The sequence below is a fragment of the Falco naumanni genome, chromosome 2 (assembly GCF_017639655.2).
Source record: "Falco naumanni isolate bFalNau1 chromosome 2, bFalNau1.pat, whole genome shotgun sequence".
Classification (NCBI taxonomy): Eukaryota; Metazoa; Chordata; class Aves; order Falconiformes; family Falconidae; genus Falco; species Falco naumanni.
In genome coordinates, this window is record NC_054055.1 from 22266095 (window position 1) to 22291693 (window position 25599).

The 25599-nt window shown below is 39.3% G+C and overlaps 1 protein-coding gene across 3 annotated transcripts in view; it reads right to left on the minus strand.

Annotated features, from left to right (window-relative positions):
- GRIA4 (glutamate ionotropic receptor AMPA type subunit 4) overlaps positions 1-25599 on the minus strand; it is a 239788-nt gene that overhangs the window by 92462 nt on the left and 121727 nt on the right. For all 3 annotated transcript variants that reach the window (XM_040584230.1, XM_040584229.1, XM_040584231.1), the window contains exon 4: positions 3461-3645. In XM_040584230.1, coding sequence (XP_040440164.1) covers positions 3461-3645 — 185 coding nt within the window. The remainder of the gene's footprint in view (positions 1-3460; positions 3646-25599) is intronic.

Sequence of the window (25599 nt, forward strand, 5' to 3'; positions counted from 1 at the left end):
GCCTACTTGCCGGTCAGCCTGCCTAGGCAGACTAGGACTTTCACAACGCAGACTAAAGCTGCAGCTCTTCTGCATTCTTTGTTGCCTGGCTATAATGCCATTCCTGTTTGTACAGTGACCTTCCTTGGGAAGGATGGAGAGGATTTCCAAGCATGTTGGGGAAGCAGAGAATTCACATGATCTGGGAAAATTACAGAAAAATTCTGAAATAAATGAATTCCAATTTAAGTAGGTCAAGTGTAAATATATATATAAATAATCTATATGGGCAGTCACTACAGGAAAAAACCCAGAAGCCAGTTTCTCTCACTTCATTAGCATAGATCTAAGGGCAAAGGCTTTACACTTCAGTGTAAATAAACACCAGCGCAACTACAGAAGAGCTCATTTCCTGGGTGAAATTCATCCCACCCAAAACTGGACAGCAGCCAGATGAATCACTTCCTAAAGTGCTTGTATGACTAGGACACAGGTATGTTGCAAGTTAGTTGTTAACTCCTGCCCTCCACTCTCCCTGTGCAGTTAACGGGAAGAGGACTCAATAAGCTCTCAGCCTTGCCCTGTAGTGGTGTTAGCCAAACTCACCATGTCTGATTCAGCCTGTTGAGGCCAGGCACTTCATTTTTATGATTTACCATGCCTGCACCGACTATCTATTTTAGGCATGCAGAATCCAGACCTGCACGAAGTAGAGGAGGTCAAAACCTAATCACATTAAAATCAATATCCAATTCAGTTCTACCTGATCTGAACAAAGAACAGAGGTTATGTTCCTGAAAAGGAACTGAGTATGCAGGTGCCAGTCTGGAAGGAAAATGAGTAGCAGCTCCTGGAAGCAAATAAAATGTACATGTGAGATCAGTGACATCCAAACGTGTACTGGATAACTTTTTTTTGCTTTGAAACTGAGCGGATACTCAGTTGATACACCTATGCAAGATGGTGGGTGTACATCAAGACTTATGGTAATGTAACATACTTTTTCTAAGTCACATTTGTACACCATGTAAAAGAAACCAGGTGCATAAACACAGAGCTGTGAGAGAGAAATTGTTTTTCTGAGTGTATTTTAGAAGACTCTCAAATGGGTGTTCTGTTTTACTAGAACATAGGCTGAACTTGGGGGAGGATTTCATTATAAGTTACAGAAAGCATGTGTTAAAACATAGTGGCATTTAGAATAAAAAAAATGGCCGAATGAATATCTATAGCAATATGGCATCATCCTTTCTTCTCTTGGCAACAATCATAGAAAAAGTCCTTGTTAAATCAGCCATACTATTAATTCTCAGTTTCCCTTTCGATCTTCTGCCATTGAAAGCAAAATTGATGTAGATATTTCTATGAGTACTATTTTTTGCATATCTGTATCGCAAACGACATTTCCTTTTTCTGTGACTTCAGTGGCAGATGCATCACGAACGTTTTTGCAACAAAATCTTCAAAATTACCTATTGTGCTAGCAATGTGAAGCAGCATGGGGCGGAGGATCTCCCACCAGCAGATGGCATTCATCCCCTGCAATTCCCGCAGCAGCACCAGCAGGTACCGAACGGTGCACTTGCACCACATCAGCAAGATACGGGGGATCATGTGAGAAGCAGGTACTTCACGCTAAATTATTTCCCCGTCATTTGACAAAATGCTCCTTTCAAAGCATTATTTTTTTTCCCCCCACCATTTAAGGAAGAGCTCATGCATAAGCACTATATAGAAATAGATTTGCCACATCAGAGCAGCAGAATTTCATATTCACTTTACACAATGGTGTAGGTACTACCTAGTGCAAGCCAGTTTGTCTGGCCCAGTATTTCCTTTACGTAATAGCAACTTTCCATGAAGAAGTGACAGAAGAACCTGACCTTCCTTCTGAGTTCAATAGCACTTTTATTCTGCTGTTCATGTTCACAAATACTCTGCTGAAGTAGTAGAACTATCAGTTTAAACGTGTAATAATAATATTAAAGTATTTTATGGTTAGAAATAAATGGCCTATCCTATTTGGTGAAGAGAAAGTAACAGTGGATTCAAATAAGCTTTTTTTCCTCAAACAAAACTGAGTTTTACCCCCATGAAGGTATGGATTGAGGCATTTGGCGGCTCAGCAACACCATGTTCTTCCTGATGGAAGATGTGGAGACCAGGGATGACTGGTGTTCCTCAGGGGTCAGTATTGGGACAAGCACTATTTTACATCTTTGTTGGCAACACGGACAATGGGATCAAGTGTACCCTCAGCAAGCTTACCGATGACACCAAGCTGAGTGGCGTGGTCAAAAAGCAGGAGGGAAGGTATGATATCCAGAAGGGCCTTGACAGTCTTGACAGGTGGGCCCAAGCAAACTTCACTAAGTTTAGCAAGGTCAAATGCAAAGCCCTGCACATGGGTTGGGGCAATCCCAAGCACAAATACAGGCTGCACAGAGAATGGATTTAGAGCAGCCCTGAGGAGAAAGATTTGGGATTGTTGGTTGATGAGAAGCTCAACATGACCAGGCAGCGTGCACCTGCAGCCCACAAAACTAACCATATCCTGTGCTGCATCAAAGGAATTGTGACCAGCAGGTCCAAGGGAGGTGATTCTCCCCCCCTACTCCACACTTGCGAGACCCCATTTGAGTACTATGTTCAGCTCTGGGGCCCCCAGCATAAGGAGGACATGGACCTGTTGGGAGTGAGTCCAGAGGATGACCATGAAGATGATCAGAGGCTGGAGCACCTCTCCTATGGAGCCAGGCTGAGAGAGTTGGGGTTGTTCAGCCTGGAGAAGAGAAGGCTCCGGGGAGACCTTGTACCAGCTTCCCAGTACCTAAAGGGGCCTACAGGAAAGCTGGAGAGGGACTTTTTACAAGGGCATGTAGTGATAGGACAAGGGGGAATGGCTTTAAACTGAAAGAGGGTGGGTTTAGATTAGATATGAGGGAGAAATTTTTTACTGTGAGGGCGGTGAGGCACTGGCACAGGTTGCCCAGAGCAGCTGTGGCTGCCCCATCCCTGGCAGCGCTCAAGGCCAGGCTGGATGGGGCTGTGAGCAACCTGGTCTAGTGGGAGGTGTCCTTGCACATGGCAAGGGGTTGGAACTAGATGGTCTTTAAGGTGTTTTACAACCCAAACCATTCTATGATTCTATGCTTCATTCTGTGCATCAGACAGAAGTGCTGGGGATGCAAGGCCAAATGTGCAGCTGTCCTGACCGCTGACACCGTTCACCCACAGACCTGCTGAGTGGGAAAGGGCAGCCTCACTGCACTGATGCACAAGCTATTAAGACAACAATTATATAGGAAAAGAAAATGGAGTAGGCAAGTGGACACACAAATATAGGCCGATGAAGGTAAACAAAAAGAAAGAGCAAGCAATCTAATTTCCAATGAAAAAAACAAATGAAATGCAATGCACACTGGTATCTCATCTGCATTTTCAGTACTGTGCTTACAATGACATTAAAAGCAGGTATTACCTGTTCTAAGAGATTCTGAAGCCTCTCTATTTCACAGTCTATTACAAATTTCTTTTCTTGCCTTCGGTCCAGATCTTCTAAAAGCCGTCTGTAGCTGGCATCATTAAAATTCTCCACACAGATGGCACTGACTTGCCAGCTATTTTGTCCTGCTTTTTCCATAATAGCTTGAAGTATTGAATAACCTAAAAGAAAAGGATACAATACACTTGTAACACAATCATTGCATTTTTTGAATAGGAATTATCCTTAATCAATATTATATTTCTTAATATTTGCTCCTGCAGGGAAAGGAATAAGAGACTTTTTGTATCACTACCTATGCTGCTAGCCATGATGAGCGTATGAACGGTATGCAATTAACAAAATTACAATTGCTGTGATCAGAATGTTTGGAATGATTCTCAGAATTATGGATATTCTTCATATGATTTATACACACAAAGTCTTCCAGTCAGGCATTCAGCTTCTCATATTGGTTCTGTAAAGGTTTCTATATCCAGGCACTTCACAACACAGCACACTTCACCAGAAGTATTTGTATGCTACTAAAGCAGTATGTTAGGCATGCAAAAGCTTTGCTTTTTTTGTTTTTGGCAGGTTTGGGTGGGTTTCTTTGACAGCATTTAATACAAGAAGCTTTTAATGCTTTTTAGTAAGAATTCATTTTTTCATTTATTTATGCATATATATATGCGTGTCAGTATAGATGTGTGAATAGAAATTATCTCGATCCGTTTCAGAGATTCTATATAGCTTTAATCAATGCATACAAAGTGATTAGAGGTCAATGAATGAAGGGCACCACAGAAGCATTAATTACTACTACTGGCAGGATTATTGCTCTTTATCATTATCAGTATTTGATGCCCCCTCGGTCATCTGTGAGCCCATTCACAGAAGGGAAAGGCAGCATCCTCTCAGAAGGCTCCACCTGAACCTGTAGGGCAGGTTTCTTGCCTGCAGCCTCAGTGTGCCCTGGCCCACCAGCCATTCGCCTTTTTCCCTTTCCTAATTTTCTCTCACTGGGGATGTGCAGTACAGAGGCAGGAGTCGAGCTTGTGACATATCTTAGGACAGCTTGCAAGTCTAGTCTTGACTTGCCACACCAATTCTTTAAGTAGGAAGCATGTATTATTCCATCTTTTACCTAGAGTAAACGGGGAGTTTGTTTGAAGCAATGAAGACTGCACACTTCAGATCCAGAGTTAACATTTAAGAAAGACAAAAAGGACAGATAAGTTTGTCAGTAATATATTGATGCAAATGATACAATTCAGAGAAGGTCGCCCTATTACAACATAAAATATTGTGGCTTTTTACTTGTTATCTGGCTGAATTTTCCCCACTAGCTTTGAACGAAAGATTTCATCTCTTGAAAACTGTCCTTAGTGATGCAGCTTCACAGTGGTGGCTCCTTTCTGTCTTCAACAAGAGGGTGCCACGTCTGAGTGCAGTGACCCCCTGCTGTCATTTTAATGCACTTGAAGATGCCACTGTGTGACAGATTTCATGTAGGAAGCACTATCAGATACTCCCACAGATTGCAAGAGGAATCTTTGTAAGTCACATTCCAGAAAGAGTACTTTTGAGTGTGCTGTTGCTAACTAATGCATTATCAGAAGAGCTACAAAACCACCAAAACCTGAGTTTGCCTCCAGTAAAATAAAAGTAGACAATATTTTTATCAGAATATGAAGATTTTAGGGCCCATGAGAAACTAATTCTCTCATAAATCTAGGAGTAGCTATTTTTCTTCTGGCTCCTACAACATTTGCAGTCCTAGAAATACTAACTTAAAATCTGTATTTTCTTACAATCATGACACTATGGACCCGCAGTCTGAAATAAACATTTATTATTTGTTTTCTCCAATTCAGATGACACGTTTGAGAAAAAAATACAATTATAATCAATACATAACAAGCATAACATATTCTATTGTATAGATGAGACATTTTATGAAACAGTATTTTATCTTAGGAAATTAATTCAAATACTTGATGTATTGAGTATTGAAACATTTCTGTACTCAGCATATATTTTTAACCTGATGACTGTTATTTTTTTCAAAGAACCATACAGCTTTCCTGTTAATTGCTGCATAATTATTCTGCTTTTCCTGTTGCTATATTCAATCTCCTCTTTGCCTGTAATTATCTTTGCGAATCATGACAAGACTCTTTCCCAAACATTGTATTTCTTGCTTCATTTCCCATTCATTTCCATATATAGACATACATTAAAACTACTCCAGTGTTACAGGGGTTCCTACTTCATTTATACTGTAACTTTGACTTGATCTTTGCTACTAAGGCAGTCAACATTTACTTAATTCAGCTTCCTGACACAAATTAACATTCTCTTTGATTCAGAATGAATGGTGTTTGAAACAGCAATTGACATCCCCTCATTCCTTCCTTACTTCTCTTGAACAACTTTACTAAGATGTATTTTGATCACACTGGGAATTTATCCCAGCATAAAGCATGACAAATATCAGACAAACACATAGAAAAGCTTTTCTTCTACCTTGGATCAACTTTGACTTGACACATTTCATTAGCAACTGCCTTCATTTAAGCATTTGAAGTTTCTGCAGCTTCTTGCCAGTAGCTAGCACTCAGATGTGGGTTTTCATGTTAGCATGTCTCTCACATACAGCACAATACAGCTAAATAGGTAGTAACTGGATATGGTGCAACATCTCCATCAAAAGAACTCAGAATCTCTGTGCAAGTAATCAGGAGCATAGTCATCTATTCAGTGTGCAGGAACAATTTCTAATATAACAGACTGACAAGGGTGGAGTTTACACAGAATGAATAAGGGCATTCACAGGCTCAGTTGGCATAAAAATTAGACATGCTGAGAAGAATGCTTATTTGTCCAAAATAATTGGCTACAGCTGACAGTAAAAAATCAGTTGTATGTAGTGCTGTGAACATTTTATAAGGCAAAAAACCGGAAACTAACCTGGGGTAACTCTCAGAAACTGAGTGCAGCATCTCTATTTAGACAAAATTCTTGAACCTCAGAAAGATGTTTGCCCAAGTAAAGACAGCAGACATGAATCTTACAGCTGCCTCCTAAAAGGTATTTATCTTCTGGTTATCTGCTATTTATCCTCAGTTATGCTACAGGCAGATGAATGATTCATTTTCTGGAATACATTCTATCCCATGTGTTGGGGAATACTATTTGTTGCATAAAAGCAAACTAAAAAACCCATGCTAACTCTTATCAGCTGAGCTACACAATGTTTTTCAAAACAACATTATTAAAAAGAATGTTTAGGACTATGCCACTAAATAAAAAGGCACGTTCTCACAAATCCATACAGTAACACTTCCTCACCAACTAATTCAACCTTGAAATGCAGATAACTCAATTATCAGAAAATACAAATTATTGTGTCCAAACACAACCAGTTGAAGCCTGCAAGTCTGTATCAACAAGCTCCTGGTCCTTCCCAGAGTGGTTTTTTTTTGGTTTTTTTTTTTTTTTGTGTGTTTGTGGGGTTTTTTTGTTTGTTTATTTGTTTTGTTTTGTTATAATAGCAAATCTATGAACAAGATAAAACAGCAATACAACTGCTTGAAAACATAGAAGTCCGTCCCAAATGCAAAGATGCTATATGCAAGAATGGTGTCTTTTTCCTTTTTATGGGACTATGATTCTGGAGATTTTTCCTCAAATGACCTGGGATGGGAAGTCTGTCAACTGCTTTTTCTAGGTCATTATTCAAATGCAGATACTACTGACAACTGTTTAAGGACTGGTAATACCAATTCCACCTCAATATACTGGAACCAAACCAGAAACAGAAAGTCTGCAAAGATTAAATTTTTTTGATTCCTTCTCTCATTGCTTTTCTGTTTCCTGGTCAGGTGGAATTGTGATGATCTAAGATGTTGCTAATTTATTTCAAAAAGGATGCCACACAATCATCATGTTGGGGAAAAAACCCCAAACAAACAACAAACATGACAATGAAAGAGTTACTCTATTGGTTTCCCGTAAAATCAGAGCTGGAGATGCCTACTGCAAAAAAATCTATGTATTGGGGTTGATATTACAGCTAAATACCTTACAAAGAAAATATCAGAATTTTTTTAACCTTCCTTCCCTCATTCCACACTCCACAGGCATTTTTCCATGACAAAATGCATGAACTACACAAAACCAATGTCAGATGTGCACCTAGTCTTACATCTGTTTAGAGAGAGGTCAGTATTTCAGAGAGAGCTGGGTATCTTCTGGATGCTGATGCGTGAACATGGACAATTCTCGTATTTAAGAACGTGTGGCAAGTGCAGGACCTTGGGATCCCTGGATTTCCTCCTAGTCACTGCAACATTGCTGTCAATAGAGCCTACACACAACCACCTTCCACCCAAGTAGCTGAAATAATGAGTAATCTTTTTGATTTTAAAAGTTCAGTGGCCTTTCAGGTTTTTTTTGTCTTCTGCTCTACCAGCTAGGCTTTCCCCTATCCAATTTTAAATCAGCAGCCAATGACTTAATTTAATTTATTTCCATTTAAATGAAAAGTAAAATCTAAATCTCTTCAGTGTTTTCAGAATAAGCTAAAGAGATAGAGGAGCATTTTCTTGACTTATTTTTCTGCTGGAATGCACAAGGTTGGCTTGTTTCCTTCTCTTTCTTTCCTCCCCCCCCCCCGCCCCCCCCCCCCCCCCCCTTTTTCTTCTTGCTTTGCCTGCTTGCTTTCACCAGAAATATTTCAGTGATAAATTACAGTGTAATAATTAAATTTCAATAACCTTCAGCTTCCAGCAGACTTTTCATTTTGCAAATCCATTTCTCCTGCCCCTCTAAGTGCAGGCAATCATTCCTGATGGTCTTACCACAGGACAGATAGTGAAGTGGCTGCTTGCTCCAAATAGTAGCACCCCCATTAATAATTCTCATTTTGGAACTATTGTGCAGGAAGTAACTTATTATTAATTTTCTGCGATGAAGAGGATACAGTATTTACATATTATTATTGTATTTTAATCTGGCTAGCAGACTGACAACACTGAATGACACAAGTTAACATGTTAATATACTTGGAAATGGCATATGCAATATATTTGTTATGGCCCCAGGAGTAGAAAACATCTCTGACAAACATGGGTCTTTTCCAAAGATGGGCATCATATACTGCACGTTACTGAAATGCAAATTAATTTTCTTCTTTTGCTGGCCCAATTAACTTTCAAATAGGAATTGATCCCATTCCCAAGATTAGCTACGATCCCAACAGCTGCAGACACTGAAATGCTGGAGCTGTTTTATGAAAGCTATTTCCATCTATTGGAATTCGTATTAGGATCAGTAGAAGAAATAAATTTGTTATAAATCCAACACATAGCAGAAGTGAAGAATAAATGATCAAATCATCTGGTATGGATAAGCCAATATATTTGACATTCAGGATTGAATTCATGTCACTTAACTCTAGCTGTCTATAAAGTATTTGTCTAAGTTAATCATCCAAGCTTTCAAAGGAGAGACTTATACCCCATAAAAAAAGCATTTTTTTTGTCTTACGTATCTGTCTCAGAGGTGCTTTTCCCTTTCTCCAGTGAATACTGAAGGAGTCTAGACATGAGGCTTAGTGAAAATACCTACCATTTATTTACCAAAATCGGTGAGATGAATACAGATACTACAGTGATGAAAACCATATAAGAAATTTACAGTAGGAGTGAGGCATGATTGTACATTCAACCAGTAACTACAAAGACTCAAACTCAGGTATATTTTAGTTTTCCTCATAATGGTTAATACCTTTTTATTAACATATGGTTTTGTTTCAAATTTTTGGTCAGTATACAGCTTCTAGAACTCAAATACAACCAGTAAGATTTACAAGCTCTTTCATATAACTTTTAACATATGATAACTCATTTGCATGCCCGATTTTCTCTGCATTTGGAGTGGGACATTCAACAGAAAGTACATACAAACCGGTCAATTTAGGTAACAGAGTGAAAGCTAGAACTACAGGTGTGTTCTCAGTCCTTCCTGGGCCTAATTCACAGAAATGACACACAGATTGGAAAATAAGACAGGGAACTCAAGAAATAATCCCATCTATTCCTCTCTATCCCTCCATTCCTCAAGACAGATAAATTGTATTTAAATCATTCCAGACAGATATCTTTTTTTGTCCTTAAAAATCTCTAAAGAGGATTCTGTAACTTCCTAGGTAATATATACATTGCTTAATTATCCTTATCATTAGAGATGCTTCCTAAAGCTAACCTAAGTCTCCCCTGGCGTAATTTAAAGCAACTCATTCTTGTCCTATCTCTAGTAGACCTGGAGAACAGTTTGTTCCCTTCTTCTTTAAAGCAATTCTTTATGTAACTGAAGACTGCTATTTCATTTCTTTTCTATCTGCACTTCTCTTGCTGAAACATGATTCTTTCAGGTCTTCCTTGTGGAACACCCTTTGGTCCAGATTCTGAGAATATTCCTTGCTTTCCTCTGGATATGTTGTAGTTGATCCAAGTATTTCCCAAAGTAAATTAGTGAAAAAGTGATGTATTTAAAAAAATGTATTACAAAGTACGCATAGTCATTTAAATGTATTGTCTGCAAGTTTAACAATGTATTCTGTATTTCCTCATCCAAATCATTAGTAAAGAGACTGAGAAAGACTGCAACCAGAACGGATCACTACTTAATACCTTCTTATTTGACAGGGAACCTCATGAGTTCAAGTGTGTGGCCAGTGTCTGACATACGTTCTAGAAATCTCATCAAGACAAAATTTCTTTAGTTCATTGTGGTGGGTTGACCTTGGCTGGATGCCGGGTGCCCACCAAGCTGCTCTATCACTCCCCCTCATCAGCTGGAGGTGGGGCTGGAGAAAAGAGTGACCAAAGGTTTGCGGGTCAAGATAAGGCCAGGGAGAGATCACTCAGCAATTAATGTCATGGGCAAAACAGACACAGCTTGGGGAAATTAATTTAATTTATTACCAATCAAATCAGAATAGGATAATGAGAAACAAAACTAAATTGTAAAACGGCTTCCCCCCACCCATCCCTCCCTCCCGGGCTCGGCTTCGCTCCCCATTTTCCTTGCCCCCCCCCCCCCCCGCCGTCCCGGCCGCTCCTGCCCCTCGGGGGAGGGTCCTCACCCCCCTGCCCGGCCCCGGCGCGGGGTCCCCCCCCACGGGAGGCGGGTCACCCCCAACGGGAGGCGGGTCCCCCCCACGGGAGGCAGCTCCCCACGGGCTGCTCCAGCGGGAGCCCTTCCCAGGGGCTGCAGTTCCTCACCCCGGCCCCAGCGCGGGCCCCGCCGCGGGGCGCAGCCCCTCAGGCCCGGCCGGCCCCGGCGCGGCCCCCGCGGGGTCCCCGGCCCTGCCCGCAGCCCGGCGCCGGCCCGGGCTCCTCCCCGCGGGGCCACGGGCCCTGCCCGGAGCCGGCCCCGGCGCGGCCCCCGCGGGTCCCGGCCCCCTGCGGGCACCCCCTGCCCGGGCTGCGGGGGGGAGCTGCTCCCCCGCGGGCTCCGTGGGCCGGGGGCACGGCCTGCCCCGCCGGGGCTGCCCCGCGGGCTGGGGGAGCCGCTGCTGCGGCGCCCGGAGCCCCCCCCGGCCCCTCCGCACCGCCCGGGGCTGCGGGGCTGCTGCGCTCACACGGTCCCGCTCCCCGCTCGCCGCGGCGGCTCTTGCGCTGCAGCTTCTCCCCCTTCTTCAACACACGAGCCCGGGGGGCTCCCGCCGTCGCTGGGGGCTCGGCCTCGGCCAGCGGTGGGTCTGTCCTGGAGCCGGCTGGCACCGGCCCCATCGGGCGTGGGGGAGCTTCAGCGGCTTCTCACCAAAGCCGCCCTGTGCCCACCCCGCTACCAGCACCTTGCCAGGCAAACGCAATCCACTCGGCAAAATTTCATGCAAACTGTGTAAAGAAATTGTACTATAAGGAGAGAGCTACTATTTCCCCAATGTCTATGAAACCCATTACTTTGTAACAGAAGGAAATTTGCTTTGTCTCAGATGATTTGTTCCTGAAAAATCCATGTTTGGGTTTATTTAGCTTTCCAAACTCTATGTACTTTCAAATATATCTGTTACGATGTAGGCTGTGAACTAAGTCACTGAAACTATCAATTACCAGGATAATTTTATTACAAACAGTTCTGAAACAAACCTGACGAAATAATGGATCCAGTTTAGCAATCTCCTCTGTCACTGTTTTGCTTCAAAGATTTAGAATCTTTGATGATAAAGGAAGTTACCTTTATAATCTGAGTTTGTGTTTCTAGCCTCCCTGAGACCTGTGACCTTGAATATTTTCTCGGTGTTGCGTGACACCTCCAAAACAAGCTGTAGCAGTGGTTTATGGTCAGGCTTTCAGTCTTTCTCTCCCTTGATCTTGTAGAGACTGGTACCCGTGCAACTTCATCTGTTCTATTTAAGAATCCTTCTTTCATGAGGAGGTCATAAAGCTACAAGAAAATGTGGTCAATATATTGCAACCATGACCCTTTTTTATTTTTTATTTTTTATTTTTTAAAAAGTCTTAAGTGGAGCAACATTGTGTAAGTTACATGCTTTCAAGTAAGCATATGGGAGAAGGTTTGGCTTACTCCACAACGGGAATTCATGATCAAAGATTCAGGCTACGTCAGGTCTCATTGTATGCTACACCCACTCTGCAGCAAGTTTTTTCCCCTTCTTTGCATTTTAGAGTCTGCAGCCTTCATACAAAATAGACTGTAAAGGTATCTCATCAAATTTCCAAGTGATAAAGATGAGTAGAAAGTGGAGAGGGACTAAAGAAAAGCCCTGTTTTTGAAGGCAGTCTGATAGTCTTCCTTCTGCTTTCACAGTTCTCAGATACCATTACCCCTTGTACTTCACTAAATGCCTTCAAACTAACATCAATGTCCAATAACCTTTCTTATCACGAGCAGGCATGGAGGTTAATACATCCAAGCATACTTACAGATATATGCCAAAAGTACATTTATGTACCTTGTTAGCATTTTATATTTCCTTTGCTTTTATTTGTTTATTATTTAGCTGTACCAAAGCGTGCAGCTAGAAGTGGCTCTGGTGAGAAATCTTTGGACCCTCTGAAATTTACAAGCAGGAAGGAAGCCACATTCTTAGCAAATTTTAGCAGATTCTTACTATAGAACTTTGAATGCTAAATCAGAAACTGTACGTAATTATGGTGTTATCAGAACCTCACAAACTATTACCTTAAAAACACAGCAATTAAGCCACTGAGTGGAAAAAAAACCCCAACAACGAAGCAGGTGCTAGGCTTACTCTCCATCAAACAAGCATTTTAAACTAACTATAGAGGCTGCATAGTCTCTCTGAATAACCAGTTATCTGATATGTCATCCTGGGCATACCGTTAGGGCTAATGTCTATCAGTATTTTTTAAAAAAGGAGAGAAAGCAGGGAAAAATGAACTTATTTTTGAAGAAAATGCAGTATGTTCAAACATTTTACTTATTACCTTATTTCTTCTTTTTGCTATTTATTTGACAAATATCCAGCTTAGTTGTAAATATTCCTTGCTTTTATATATTATAGCTTAAACTCGTCTTCTTTAGTGCAAAGCCTTAAAGACAAAATTCTTCATTTCACTAAAACCTATAGTCTGTAACATCGATACTAATAAATTATCTTTCTTGTACTGTATCTTCATTGATGCAAAGCTATTTTCCAGAAATTGCTAGCTTCCCAGAAACTGAACAGTGTAGCCTCAATTTAATATTTTTTTTTCCCCTGTGATTTTACACAATTGTATGTAGACCTTTATGAAAATTACATCCAAAAGAACCATGTCAAAGAACATTAAGACTGCAAGCTAAAGCACTTAAGAGCTGGTATATCTTAAAATTAGCAGTAACCTATATGTACTCTAATTAATGTATTACGGTGCTATGTTTAATTATATTGCCACGTACTACTTTTTCCCCCCCAAGGTATCTGCCTCAGTCTGTGCATGAGATACCTGTGCTCTAGGACAGAACTGACTGTGGGTACTAAATGAGGATCTTGATGTTAGAACTTTTGTCTCCTTTCTATAGGCATCTGTTAGAAGACTAGTTTTTACTACAAAATATCTGACAAGCTGCCTAGTGACATTAATGCAGTGTAACTTCTAATACATATGTGAGAGAAAAATGCAAGAACATCTTCAGACTGAAACAAGAGACATTCACACAAAGAAACCTTCATTTTAAGAGTTGCAAACAATTCTATCTCTATGCACATATAGCCATGTCCATATTTCTTGGTGGCTACACAGCAGGTAATTTATCGGACCTTACTCCTTCTGTAAGTTCTACTTGTAGATCCCAGGCACATTATTTCTGATTTTAAATTTCAGTTGTGTTAAGATCTTTTTAAAATCTATATTCTCAGGTATTTAACTTTTTCAGAAAAATGTAACATCTTGGGAATACAAGCTTTAAAATTTGGATACTATGATTATAATATGGTTACCTTTTGATTGAAACAAGTGTAAAATGAGTATTACTATTTCTTCTAAACTGACACTGCAAATTTATTAAAAGTTGATTGCCACCCCCAGTAAACAACTATTAAATTGGAGATAAGCCTAAAGATCTATGCTTTTCTTCCAGTTCCTAAAATGCCTGGGGAGGTTTAGATTGGATACTAGGGAAAAAAAAAAGTCACTGAAAGAGTTGTCAAGCATTGGAACAGGCTGCTCAGGGAGGTGGTTGAGTCACCATGCCTTGAGGTATTTAAAAGACATGGAGAAGGGGTGCATAGGGACAACTTTAGCAGTGGATTTAGCAGTGTTAGGTTTGGACTCGATGATCTTAAAGGTCTTTTTCAACCTAAATGATTCAGTGATTCTATGATTCTATGACAGACAGTAAATAATCTTGCACCTCCCAGGCACTTCATCTGAGGGACTGCAACTATCAAGTAAATACTGAAAACAGCTCAGAATCTGAGTTTCTTAAAAAGAACAAAATCTTACAAGAAAATAAAAACGAGAAAACATTTTAGTAAGTTCTTCTAAATGCTCCAAGACATAACGAGCATATGTATACATGTGCATAAAAGTAAAAACATATATATATGTATATATGTAAATATATACATATATATGTAAATATATATATATGTAAATATATATGTAAATATTTTATATGAATTTGTGCAAAACAGCGTGCAAAGAAGTGTCAGAAATTTTAAATGAGGCAAATCACAGAACCACAGAATGTTTTGGGTTGGAAGGGATCTTAAAGATCACCTAGTCCAATGCCCCTGCCATGGGCAGGGACACCTTCCACTAGACCAGGTTGTTTAAAGCCCCATCCAGCCTGGCCTTGAATGTTTTCAGGGATGGGGCATCTACAACCTCTTTGGGCAACCTGTCCAGTGTCTCACCACCCTCATCATAAAAAATGAATAAACAGGGATTGTTTCAGCTCCTTTTAGCCTCTTCTCCCTCTTCTTACTCTCCTCTGAAAAGAACGCTTAACCTTGAGGGGTAAAAGGCACTTAATAACTTTGTCTCATTTGAGTGTCTTTACAAAGATTGCTATCCCAGTCAGAGATACACAGAACTGACCTTTTCCAGTGATGCTGTAAGTAAACCAGCTAATGCAACATCTAGATACTTGCATAGAGAGAAACAGGGAAGAGGAAGACTACAATGACATGATCTTCATGAAGGCCACTGGACTACTCCTACATGACTAAATCTCTTCCTGGTGTTCACATTAAAAAAATAAAGCTAAAATATTAGACAGAGTTCAAAGAAGCAATTGCAGCCAATATATAAAACATGCCTTAAAGTAAGAGACTTACAGGGGGAATCTATCTCAACTGAAAATTTGATGGCTAAGTCTGAGCTAGTTAGTCCGGTATCCTTCTGCAGGTAGTGGAGGGAAACAGACACCTTCTGATGGCAATTCATAAAACCTCTTATCATCTGCCTCACGTATTTTCAGGGGAGAAGAAACTCCTCCATGTTTATAATGAAAAATCCCAATATTATTATATCTCAGGTTCAAAGCCATGAATGCTATTAACATAGTATTGTGCATATGTAAAAAAGCAGGACTAAAACCAGCCTGCAATACTAGCAAAGTATCTGCTGCTCACATGCCTTTTAAGTTCTTCCATTTTGTATCTACGTTTTACATATGAAGATACAACTTTTCCTTTAAGTAGAATTAAAAGTTAGGTTACTTTTATGCTTGTCTTGTGGAGGATGGGCAGCTACACATAGGTTTCCTTTGATTATTCTGGTGAAGGGATTTGCATACAATTACAGAGACAATTTCAGTTCCTAGCAGGAACAAACACAGGATGAAGTAAGTACTCACCATATGATTAGACTAATTTATTACATCCCACTGAGGCAAGCTATATTCCAAGAAGTAATCACAAACTGATGTTCAGAGCTCTGGTAGAATAAATATATTTAATAATTCAAATTAAATTTCAGCTGCAGGAACTGACATTTAGTGGGAAACATGGAAATGGGCAAGGTATAATGAAAAGATAACAGGTAAAAGAATACAGACATTAAAAGCTGTGATTGACCTGTCTGAAAACAAGCCAGGATAGAAAACTGTGATAAAATCCTGGCAAATTTTTTGTATTAAATATATGTTGATTTATGTTGATTTGGACCTTGGTTAGTTTTAACTGACCTTGGCATTAATGTCTGAAAATGAACATGGTGACCAGTCAATAACTGCTCCATAAAAGTTAAAAGCCTCCAACGTTTCATTATACAATGGCACTTGCGTTGACCATTTTGAAAGCAAATGGTCTTAAGAATGTTGTTAATTTTAGAGCTGGGTATTTTTCTCCCCCTGAGCAGCTGTTTATTCACAGAAAAGTGCACTCTGGTGACATCCCAGGGTCATGTAATGAATACAAGTGAGTTTCTCCGCATAGGACTCTCCAGAAGAAAGAATTAGAAAGGTTTCAAAAAAGTGGGAACAGCATCTAATAAAAATGGACATTTCTTAAATATTTCTGTTTAGGGCATCTTCATGAATAGAAACAAAAGGCACAATTTTGTATCTGCCTATCTGTTACCCAGGAGAGCAGTGGCAGCGATATAGCATCTCCCTCCACAAGAAAGCACAGGACTCTGCATGTATCACTGGCTGCCCCCGAGTCCACTGTGCCACGATCATTAGGACTGAGAGTGTCCTGGGTGGTTTAGTCTTCATCTCTCCATCTGGAGTAGCTCCACAGCATAAAAACAACGCTAAAATATACACCAAGGCAGAGAAAGACAGAGAAAATTACTGTGCAGCATGGTACAAAGAATATGTGTCAGAGAGGTGGGAAACTTTTATTGCAATCTTTGTTTCAGTGGCTAAGTAGTTTATAAAAGAATATCCAAAAAAGCCGCAGAGGATGTGGAAACTGGCTGGAAAAACTTCAGGAAGTGAAGAACAGATACAACAGAGAGACTTTCTGTATCTGAGAGAATGAGAAGCGAGAATCCAGTAACTGCTCAATAGATATAAAATACTTTATAAGTCCTAGAACATATGTTTATTTTAGACATTTAGGCGTTTAGGCATTTTAGACTGTAACAAGTTGAAAATAAAACAGTAAATAGGGTCCGATTTCAGTTATACTCGTGTAAAACAAAGAGAATCCCAATTTCACTGATTTTTTTGAGGTTCCCACCACTGTACTTGGAAATTAAAATCTATTCCTGAAAAAGCTATAGGAGATGATAATCCATCTCAGTGTACAATATTATTTAATCTATCTTGACTTCTCTTAAAAACTGCTGCCTGAACAACTCTATGCTTACTGCTCAAAAACTACTGTGAAAAAAACCTGCTGCCCACTAGTACTTTTTTTATGGTTTTGCTTCTGCTTCCACTGCCTTTTTCAATGTGACTGACAAGATGGTATTTCATAATAGAGCACCTTAAACACTATAAATTACCTCAATTGTCTTATTTTCCTCAAGAGACACAAGGTAGGTTTGAATTTTTCAGTCTGCTTAATGCACCAAGGTCCAGCCTTTTCTACCTGAGGGCTGAAACATTATTCCAAAAAGGTCAGTGGGCCACAATTAATACTTCAGGGCACTTTCTCTGGAAACGGAGTGGAAGGGAAGAGACACCATACCCAGCTCTTTGCTGGGAATCCTTAAGTGTCTCCAGGAGACCAGGTTACAGCTGTACTATTGCATACAATTCCCTAAGCGCAGTGTGTTTTGCTTGTCTTATTGAAGTTATGCCCACTGGCACCCCGGAGGAACGCTCACACAGCAGCTCTGGCCTGACTCCAGGCTGGGATGTACGTGGTCCGATCTCCCAAGGTATGAAAGACAGGGTGACATCATTCGTCTTGCTGAAGTTACCTGCTAAATCAGGTTCCAAATCATTGAGCCAGATCTCAGGCTAATTAATTACAAATAAACAAACATCACCATTACAGAAACGGGACGCTTGCCTATGCGCCTTATGAGATGGTTTCATGAGAGACAATTTGCACAGATAAAAGCAGCAGCAGGAGTTTCCCTGCTGAGCTGTTAACACTGAAGATCATACAAAGACAACAATCTCAATATTTACACACCACAGAACATTTACACCAAACAACCGTATAAGAAGTTGTATGTAGACCCTGCTGCAGTTGGAAGGAGGGTTTGAATTTGCAAAGCGCTCATGTCTGGTGTTTCCCCCCACCAAGACCCCTGTCCCGGGTCCAGGCTGCTCCCACGGGCTGGAGCTACTCTGAAGTACCATGTTGTAGGTGTCTCCCAAGGTTGTTCATGACAAACACAAAGAAGAGATTTTTCCTTAATATAACAAAGCAGATATAAAACATCTATTCATGGAAGAATACAAGATACCAGTTTTGCTTACATGTAGCATTCTATTGATGATGGCATCTTGACTTGTCTATCACTGAATGAACACTTAAAAAACCCGTAATGGCTCAATTTAGAAATGTATTTGTGCAAGAAAAAGAGTTGTAATAACTTGATAGATTTTTCTTCCAGGTTTTATCTCTGTCTGAAAATGTTAATATTCACTATGTAGCTTTCATCTCCATGGTAGTTTAAATGAACAAGCCCTTTTTCTGCAGAAGAGTCTGGTATTAATTCATTTTCATGATTAAAAAGGTTATTCTGATCCTGAGACAACTATCATGAGATATGAGATAGGCTTGTACCATCCACCCTATGACAGAGAATGTGGATAAAATTTTAGGCACCCTGTTACGAATAATTGTTTGTATTTACATAAATAATGTTGTGATCAAAGGCATCATTATCCTAGGTACTGCACAAAGTATGTATGCAGAAAAAGTCTCAAAAAAGACTTTGGAAACCAAATAGACTTGGAGGTAGGGCAAGTGGTTTATTCCTACTTTTATTTTTAATTATGTCCACAAGATATTTCAAAAGCATTTTCTGCACTTATCAGTATGCATATAAAACAACTTGCTTTCACATGAATATTCAGTAATTAATTTAAAAATATGATGATCAAAATATACAATGTAATACAAATTAGACATATATTTGAATGTGCATTTATTTTTTATTTTTATTAATACTAATATTTCTTTCAAAATATACTTAGGAGTACATGGTTTAGCTAATTTACTCGGCATTCTCCTTTCAGTCATTCTTTTGCAAATGTTGCAGATTTGCACTGTCCATATTCTAAGCGGCATTTTCACAGAAAAAGAACTTGAGAAATACTGCAAATACTTCTTTTTTTTTTTTATTACTTTCAACAGATAGGAAAATCCTGTTGCATAACTCATAAAATATTTGTATTTACTTCAGTTGGAACTATTCATAGGAGAAGAAATTGGTCCAGTATTTGAAATCTGATGTCATTAAAATTTGAGAGCATTTAATTCCAAAACCCATTTAACACATTCGCTGGATTTTAAGTGTACAACTAATTCTGTGCCAGGTGAAAATGTGATCGACATGAAGTTAAAGTAAAAGCTAACAGCGAATAAGATAGCAACACGAGATCCCGGTATGGACACAAAAACTTTACAGCTGGAAGGCAGGCAGGCAGGCAGGGGCCCCTGCTTTGTGGGACTAGTACTGTACACTACAAGTGCAGTCCTGTCACAAAGCATATTATATGTTATAGATGAATTTGAGTAATAAACATCACAAATCACGGTCTGGACTGGAACCAATGTTTTGTCCTTATTTTAAATCTTACCTTGATATACTTTCCAGAAATAGATTTTTCCACTTTTTAGACTGAATGTTCACTTCTCTGTGCAACTTTCTCTTGAGTATCATTCATACATATATTCAGTTTCACAACATCAGGATGGTCACAACATGTGACACAGTTTTGGTACATCAAAATTACAGTTTAAAAAGCTACGACTGCATATGTTTTATGATCATTTCAAAAAGATATGAAACGACAGATTTTGATTTTTAAATGACATGCCTTATTTACAAACTGAACACTTAAAACCTGACTAAACATGTCTACCATAGATTAAACATAGGTTTTTCTCTTCAGAATTCATGACACTTTTAACAGTTCATTGTCACCATGCCAGTATGTCAACATTATCTGTTTCCTGGCAGAGGAGAACTACGTGGGTGAAACGTATGACATATTCAATGGACTGCAATAGCAAAAGCCCTTTTCTACTCCGGAACGATCTCTGTCACTTAATATCCAAGATAGTCAATAACTGGGTAGGAAGGAAACTTTAACAAAACCTACCCTGCTGACAAACACTACAAAACATTTACCAGGGAGATGTTAGAATTTATTAAAGATAACTTGCAGCAAACTGACATTTCAACATTCAGTTTGAATAGCAACTTTCTTTGTTGGTACAGTAACTGGCTCCAGGCATGCTCCAGGCTTGCATGTCTACTGAAACCCAGAACGAATTGAACTTGTGGTCTCATGCCACTCAAAACTAGTAACAGAAAAGTTCTTTATGCTGCAAGACAGTAATACTCAAATCGGAAAGCTACACTGTTCTTTAAATAACTTGTCATATCTTATTGCACATTCTTACCTAATAGCAACACTTCTTCATTACACTGTGTATTTGGCACTTCAAAGGTTTTCTGTTCTGCAGATTTATTACAATTACAGTTTTACAAAGTCAGCTACAGGTATCCTGCCCTGATGCATTTAAGACGTGTAATTAAAATGTGGTAAAATGCCTAATGTTCCTATGTTAAGAAGGCCTGTACCAATGCTTGTGTCATCCTTGGGAACTTCCATCTACATCCTGAAAAGGCTTCTGAGTATCTGCTTTTCTACAGTAACCCTAATGATAGCAGACGTATCCAAATGCTAGTTCCCATAAATGTCACAGGTCAAGTTCCACAACAATGTAACTTGCAGTACAAGCTACACATATGGGACAAACTTACAAAGTATGACTTGTAAAGAATGAACTTACAAGGTACTTTAGTCACTTGAAAACCAAATATGCTTAAAAATTAAATTTTATACTAGATTGGCACTTTGTGGGTTTGCAAAATGTCTGGATTTGCCAACAAAGTGGAAAAGAAACTTTAGCAGGAAACAAGGCATTCATAAGAGCAGGCGACAAAGTGGGCACAACTTAAAACTAAGCATAATGGTATTTTCTTTTCCTGATAATTGTTCCTTTTGTCTTTTCAGGATTTTCAAGCTATCTTCATGGTATACTCTCCCTGAAGACGAAATCCATAGAGCATTAGAGTACATTGTTGTATTTACAGGGATTTATAGGCACCTTAGTGAAATTTCAGGAATCCAGATCCATAGACTTATCGTTACACCTGATTATCTGTTTTATGGTGCTATTTTTTTTTTTATTTAAATGCTTCTTTTCAACAAAAACAAAGACTTCAGCCACAAACATAACGTATTCACATCAAAAGGTAAAAATTATGTGGGAAGTGCCCAACAGATTGGCAAATAATCATACATTCTATTACTGTACAATAGGGTTAAAGACACAATTATATTCAACAATTTCTTTCTTATTTTTCAGAAAACAGTGCCAAGCTACTCCAAGTGTCAAGCCACTCCAACACTGATATGAAGGATTAGCTAAAGACTGAAGTAATCAAGTTCAAAGATACTGATGACAATAATAGAAAAACTGTGAGTGTTCCTCGTTATGTGGCACAGGTACATTACCTTGAGTTAAAGCCTCCTCCAATTCTATAGATGATCTCAAGGTCACTTGAAACCCCAACATTGATTCTGTGATTCTGCGATTATTGTGACTCTTGCCTGCACTCAAATATGCTGAATTATGAAAAGGGAGATAATAAACCTTTTTATGCTATTTAGTCCCACCTCATCTCTAACAATTCAATAGAGAATTTCATCTGGTGCTTTTCCTTGCAATCTGACAGAGGGCTTGTTTCTGGCATCAGTAAGCAGCTGGGCTCAAACCTGTGATCCAGTCCTTCCTGGATGCCTGCTGCATCCTCTCTGTAATTTCCCTGCAAGCAGGCCTTGGTACCTCAGTAACCACCCCACTAGGGTATGTGGATCCTGTGCACACTATGGATGAAAAAATGTGAAACTAAAAGCAGATATATATATTTATTTTTTGTATGCATAGTCCCAATGAACCCCAAAGTACTTACAGTAATCTACTGGGGGAATTCAGTCAATTATACGGCAATCCAGGTAAAATACACAGTCAGTAAGGTAGAAAATGCTTTTAAAAGTGGCTTTTGCTGATTAACAATTTATTTTTTTTTATTCAAGAGGCTGGCGCATTTTGGTAGTCAAAACCCCAGTTTCTTTTAATCCAACAAGTAAAACATAACACCCCAAAGGAACCGCAAGAAAAGAAAAGGTCTTCCTGAAAATATTGTTAGGTATCAGGGATGGAATGAAATCCAAAGGGAAATTAATTCATTTCCTAAAAGCCCTGTCAAAGACTGGTCTATCTAACAAAGGAGCAGGGTTACTTGACCCCAGCAAGCAGAAGAACTCCCCTACATCTAGTGAGATACAGTAAGAAACAGACAGGCAAATTGTATGAAAGGGTCAGGCAACTCATTTTCAGAAACTGACTTTTTCTTGACAAGTACAGAAAATCCTGACAGTTGTTTTTTATCTTCTCAGCATCCTGATCTTTTACCTTAGTGGTCTTTCTGGAGACACAATATTACTGACCCTCAGTTTACAAAATTAAATCCTAGACGCTCATGGAGAATTTGAACAAGATCACTTTGTATTTATCTTGGACTGTTTGTGGACTATTCAGATAATGTTGATTTTTCCTTAATGGCATTGACATTTGCAAAAGTAAGACAATACAAAGGCTAGGACTTGGGGAAAAAGGTTTGGTAATTGTAAAACAGCAAAAGATCCTATTTTGTACTATCATAACTATGAAGTGTATTGATTGGTTATTGATAATGGTAGATTTAGATTAGACGTAGGAAGAAATCCTTTACTATGAGGGTCACAAAACACTGGCACAGGCTGCCCAGAGCAGCTGTGGCTGCCCCATCCCTGGCAGTGCTCAAGGCCAGGCTGGATGGGGCTGTGAGCAACCTGGTCTGGTGGGAGGTGTCCCTGCACATGGCAGGGGGCTGGAACTAGATGGTCTTTAAGGTGCCTTCCAGCCCAAACCATTCTATGATGCTACGATTCTATGATTTATACTTTATAGTCTTTTCAAAGCATTCTACAGTATTTATCATTACTACAGGTTTGAAGTCAAAAAAGTGGGTTTGATTCCCCCCAAATGTCCATTATTAATTTACAAATTATCAAACATCTCTGTCCCCTATCTATATACTGCTGGATATGATATCTTCCCCAGAAATGTATATATGCCATTTTAAAAAGCTGATACAAACCCACAATACTAGGAAGGCCATGGTATTAAAGCAACACACATTTCCTTTATCAAACACTAAACGTAAAATTCATTCCCTGATGAAACAACTGCACAAAATCTAACCATAAGACAAGAATCATCAATTTACCTTTAAAAGTACTTCACATAGTCTTTTTTCCGTAAAGTTCACTCAGTGTCTATAACACAACCTTCCACTTTTGCTTAATAATCTGATATCCAATATCAATTTGCTAACTTTTTTTTTGGCCATTTATATGCTGCTTTGCTTTTGAGTGAACACTGTCCTTTAGCTTAAAAAGTTCCACTTCCTACATTACTTTTACTCTCCTAAGAGCCTCTTTCCTCCCATGACACAGGCTGTGCGTAGTGATGATCATCCTAGGAGATCTTCTCAGAATCCCTCTTTCTTGAAGAGAAGTCACAAGAATTACCATGGTTAGAAGTCTTGTGCACCTCTATGCAGCTTTAAGTTTTTCATATAATTCATGCTCCAAATAAAAAAAGCTTTGTTTACCATGATTAGCATTATTTACATGAGCACCAACAAACTTCTTACTGAAGCTTAAACTATTTATTTGTTGTAAGTTTGTGAAGAACCACAAAACCGTTAAAAAGTGTTAGGAAATTCAATATCTATTTAACAAACTGAGCATGAAATCTCATGAGATACTTGTATCCTACAGCACCTTGAATTAAAAGTGGTAGCCAAGTAAATTCAGTTCTCCAGAGATATGATTATCTCATGAGGACTACATCCCCCTGAGACTTGTTTCAGCACTTTTTGAAAAATCCCCAAAATATAAAAAATCCGATACTTAAGGAGAAATATGAAATAGGAGCTCAGAAAGCAGAACAGTAGTTTCCAATGAATCAATGAATATCATAAGTTACGCACAGTCATCTGCCACTCTTTAAAATATGTAGTAATAATGACAAGTGGATAAAAAAATCCATTTAGACAGCATTTTTAGTGGGTGTAGGGAAAGGTGTGATTCGTGCATGAGAAATACTTCAACATGCCTGTCAGGTTTTCACTACTGCTTTTTAAGAAACCATTACTGAATCCTACTGTAAACACTGAAGGTTAAGATATCCCTTTTTTTTTCCCCTCTTATTATTGCATACAGACTTGAATATTTCTGCCCCTTGTCCACACCACAGAACTCTTCTTTAGGGAGTGAAACTGGTAAGATTTCATATAGGCTCAAATAAACCTACTATTTCCAAATAGTTTATTCATCCATTCGTGTTTTGAGAAAAAAAAAAAACAACCAAAAGGCATGGAAAGGAGAGTAAAATGTAAAAACAATTATTTAAAAGAGACTTAAAAAGAAAAATGTGCACATTTGATAATTAAGAGTTAATTAAAAGACAGGAAAATATTTTAATGCGCTTAATACAACTACGCTGGTCTTTCTAAACACAGTTCTCTGGGGAAGAGGAGGAACAAAAACAGTAATGCTTATAATATATAATCTTACTACCAGTACTTTATGTGTCCATTTCTCTGTTTCCAAAATTCTAAATGCTCAAAAAGGTAAAAATCACATGGACTTCTCTAAGGCCTCTGATACAGCCCCCCCCCAACATTCTTATCTCTAAACTGGAGAGAAATGGATTCCACGGACGAACTGTTAGATGGATAATGAATTAGCTGGATGGCTGCATCCAAAGATTTACAGTCAACGGCTCAATGTCCAAATGGAAATCAGTAATGAGTGGTTTCTCTCAAGGGTCCATATTGGGACAAATAATATTTATTATCTTCATTAATGACACAGGCAGTGGGATTGAGCGCACCCTCAGCAAGTCTGCAGATAACACCAAGCTGAGTGGCGCAGTTGATTTGCTAGATGGATAAAGATGCCATCCAGAGGTACCTTGACGGGTTTGAGAAGTAAGCTCATGTAAACCTCATGAATCTCAACAAGGCCAAGTGCAAGGTCCTGCACCTGGGTCAGGGTAAAAAAAGGAGGTCAGGAGGAAAAAATGGACATAAGCTGGCAATGCACATTTGCAGCCCAGAAAGCCAGCTGCATCCTGAGCTGTATTGAAAGAAGCATGGCCAGCAGGTCAAGGGAGGTGATTCTGCCCCTCTACTCTCTGCTCTCCCGTCACTCCACCTGGAGTACGTATCCAGCTCTGGGGTTCCCAGTACCAGAAAGACGTGGACTTGTTAGAATGGGTCCAGAGGATGGCCAGGAAAATGGGCAGAGGGCTGGAGCAGAGTCAGAGGCTGAGAGTTGAGGCTGTTAAGCCTAGAAGAAGAGAAGACTCCAGGGAAATGCTATTGCAGCCC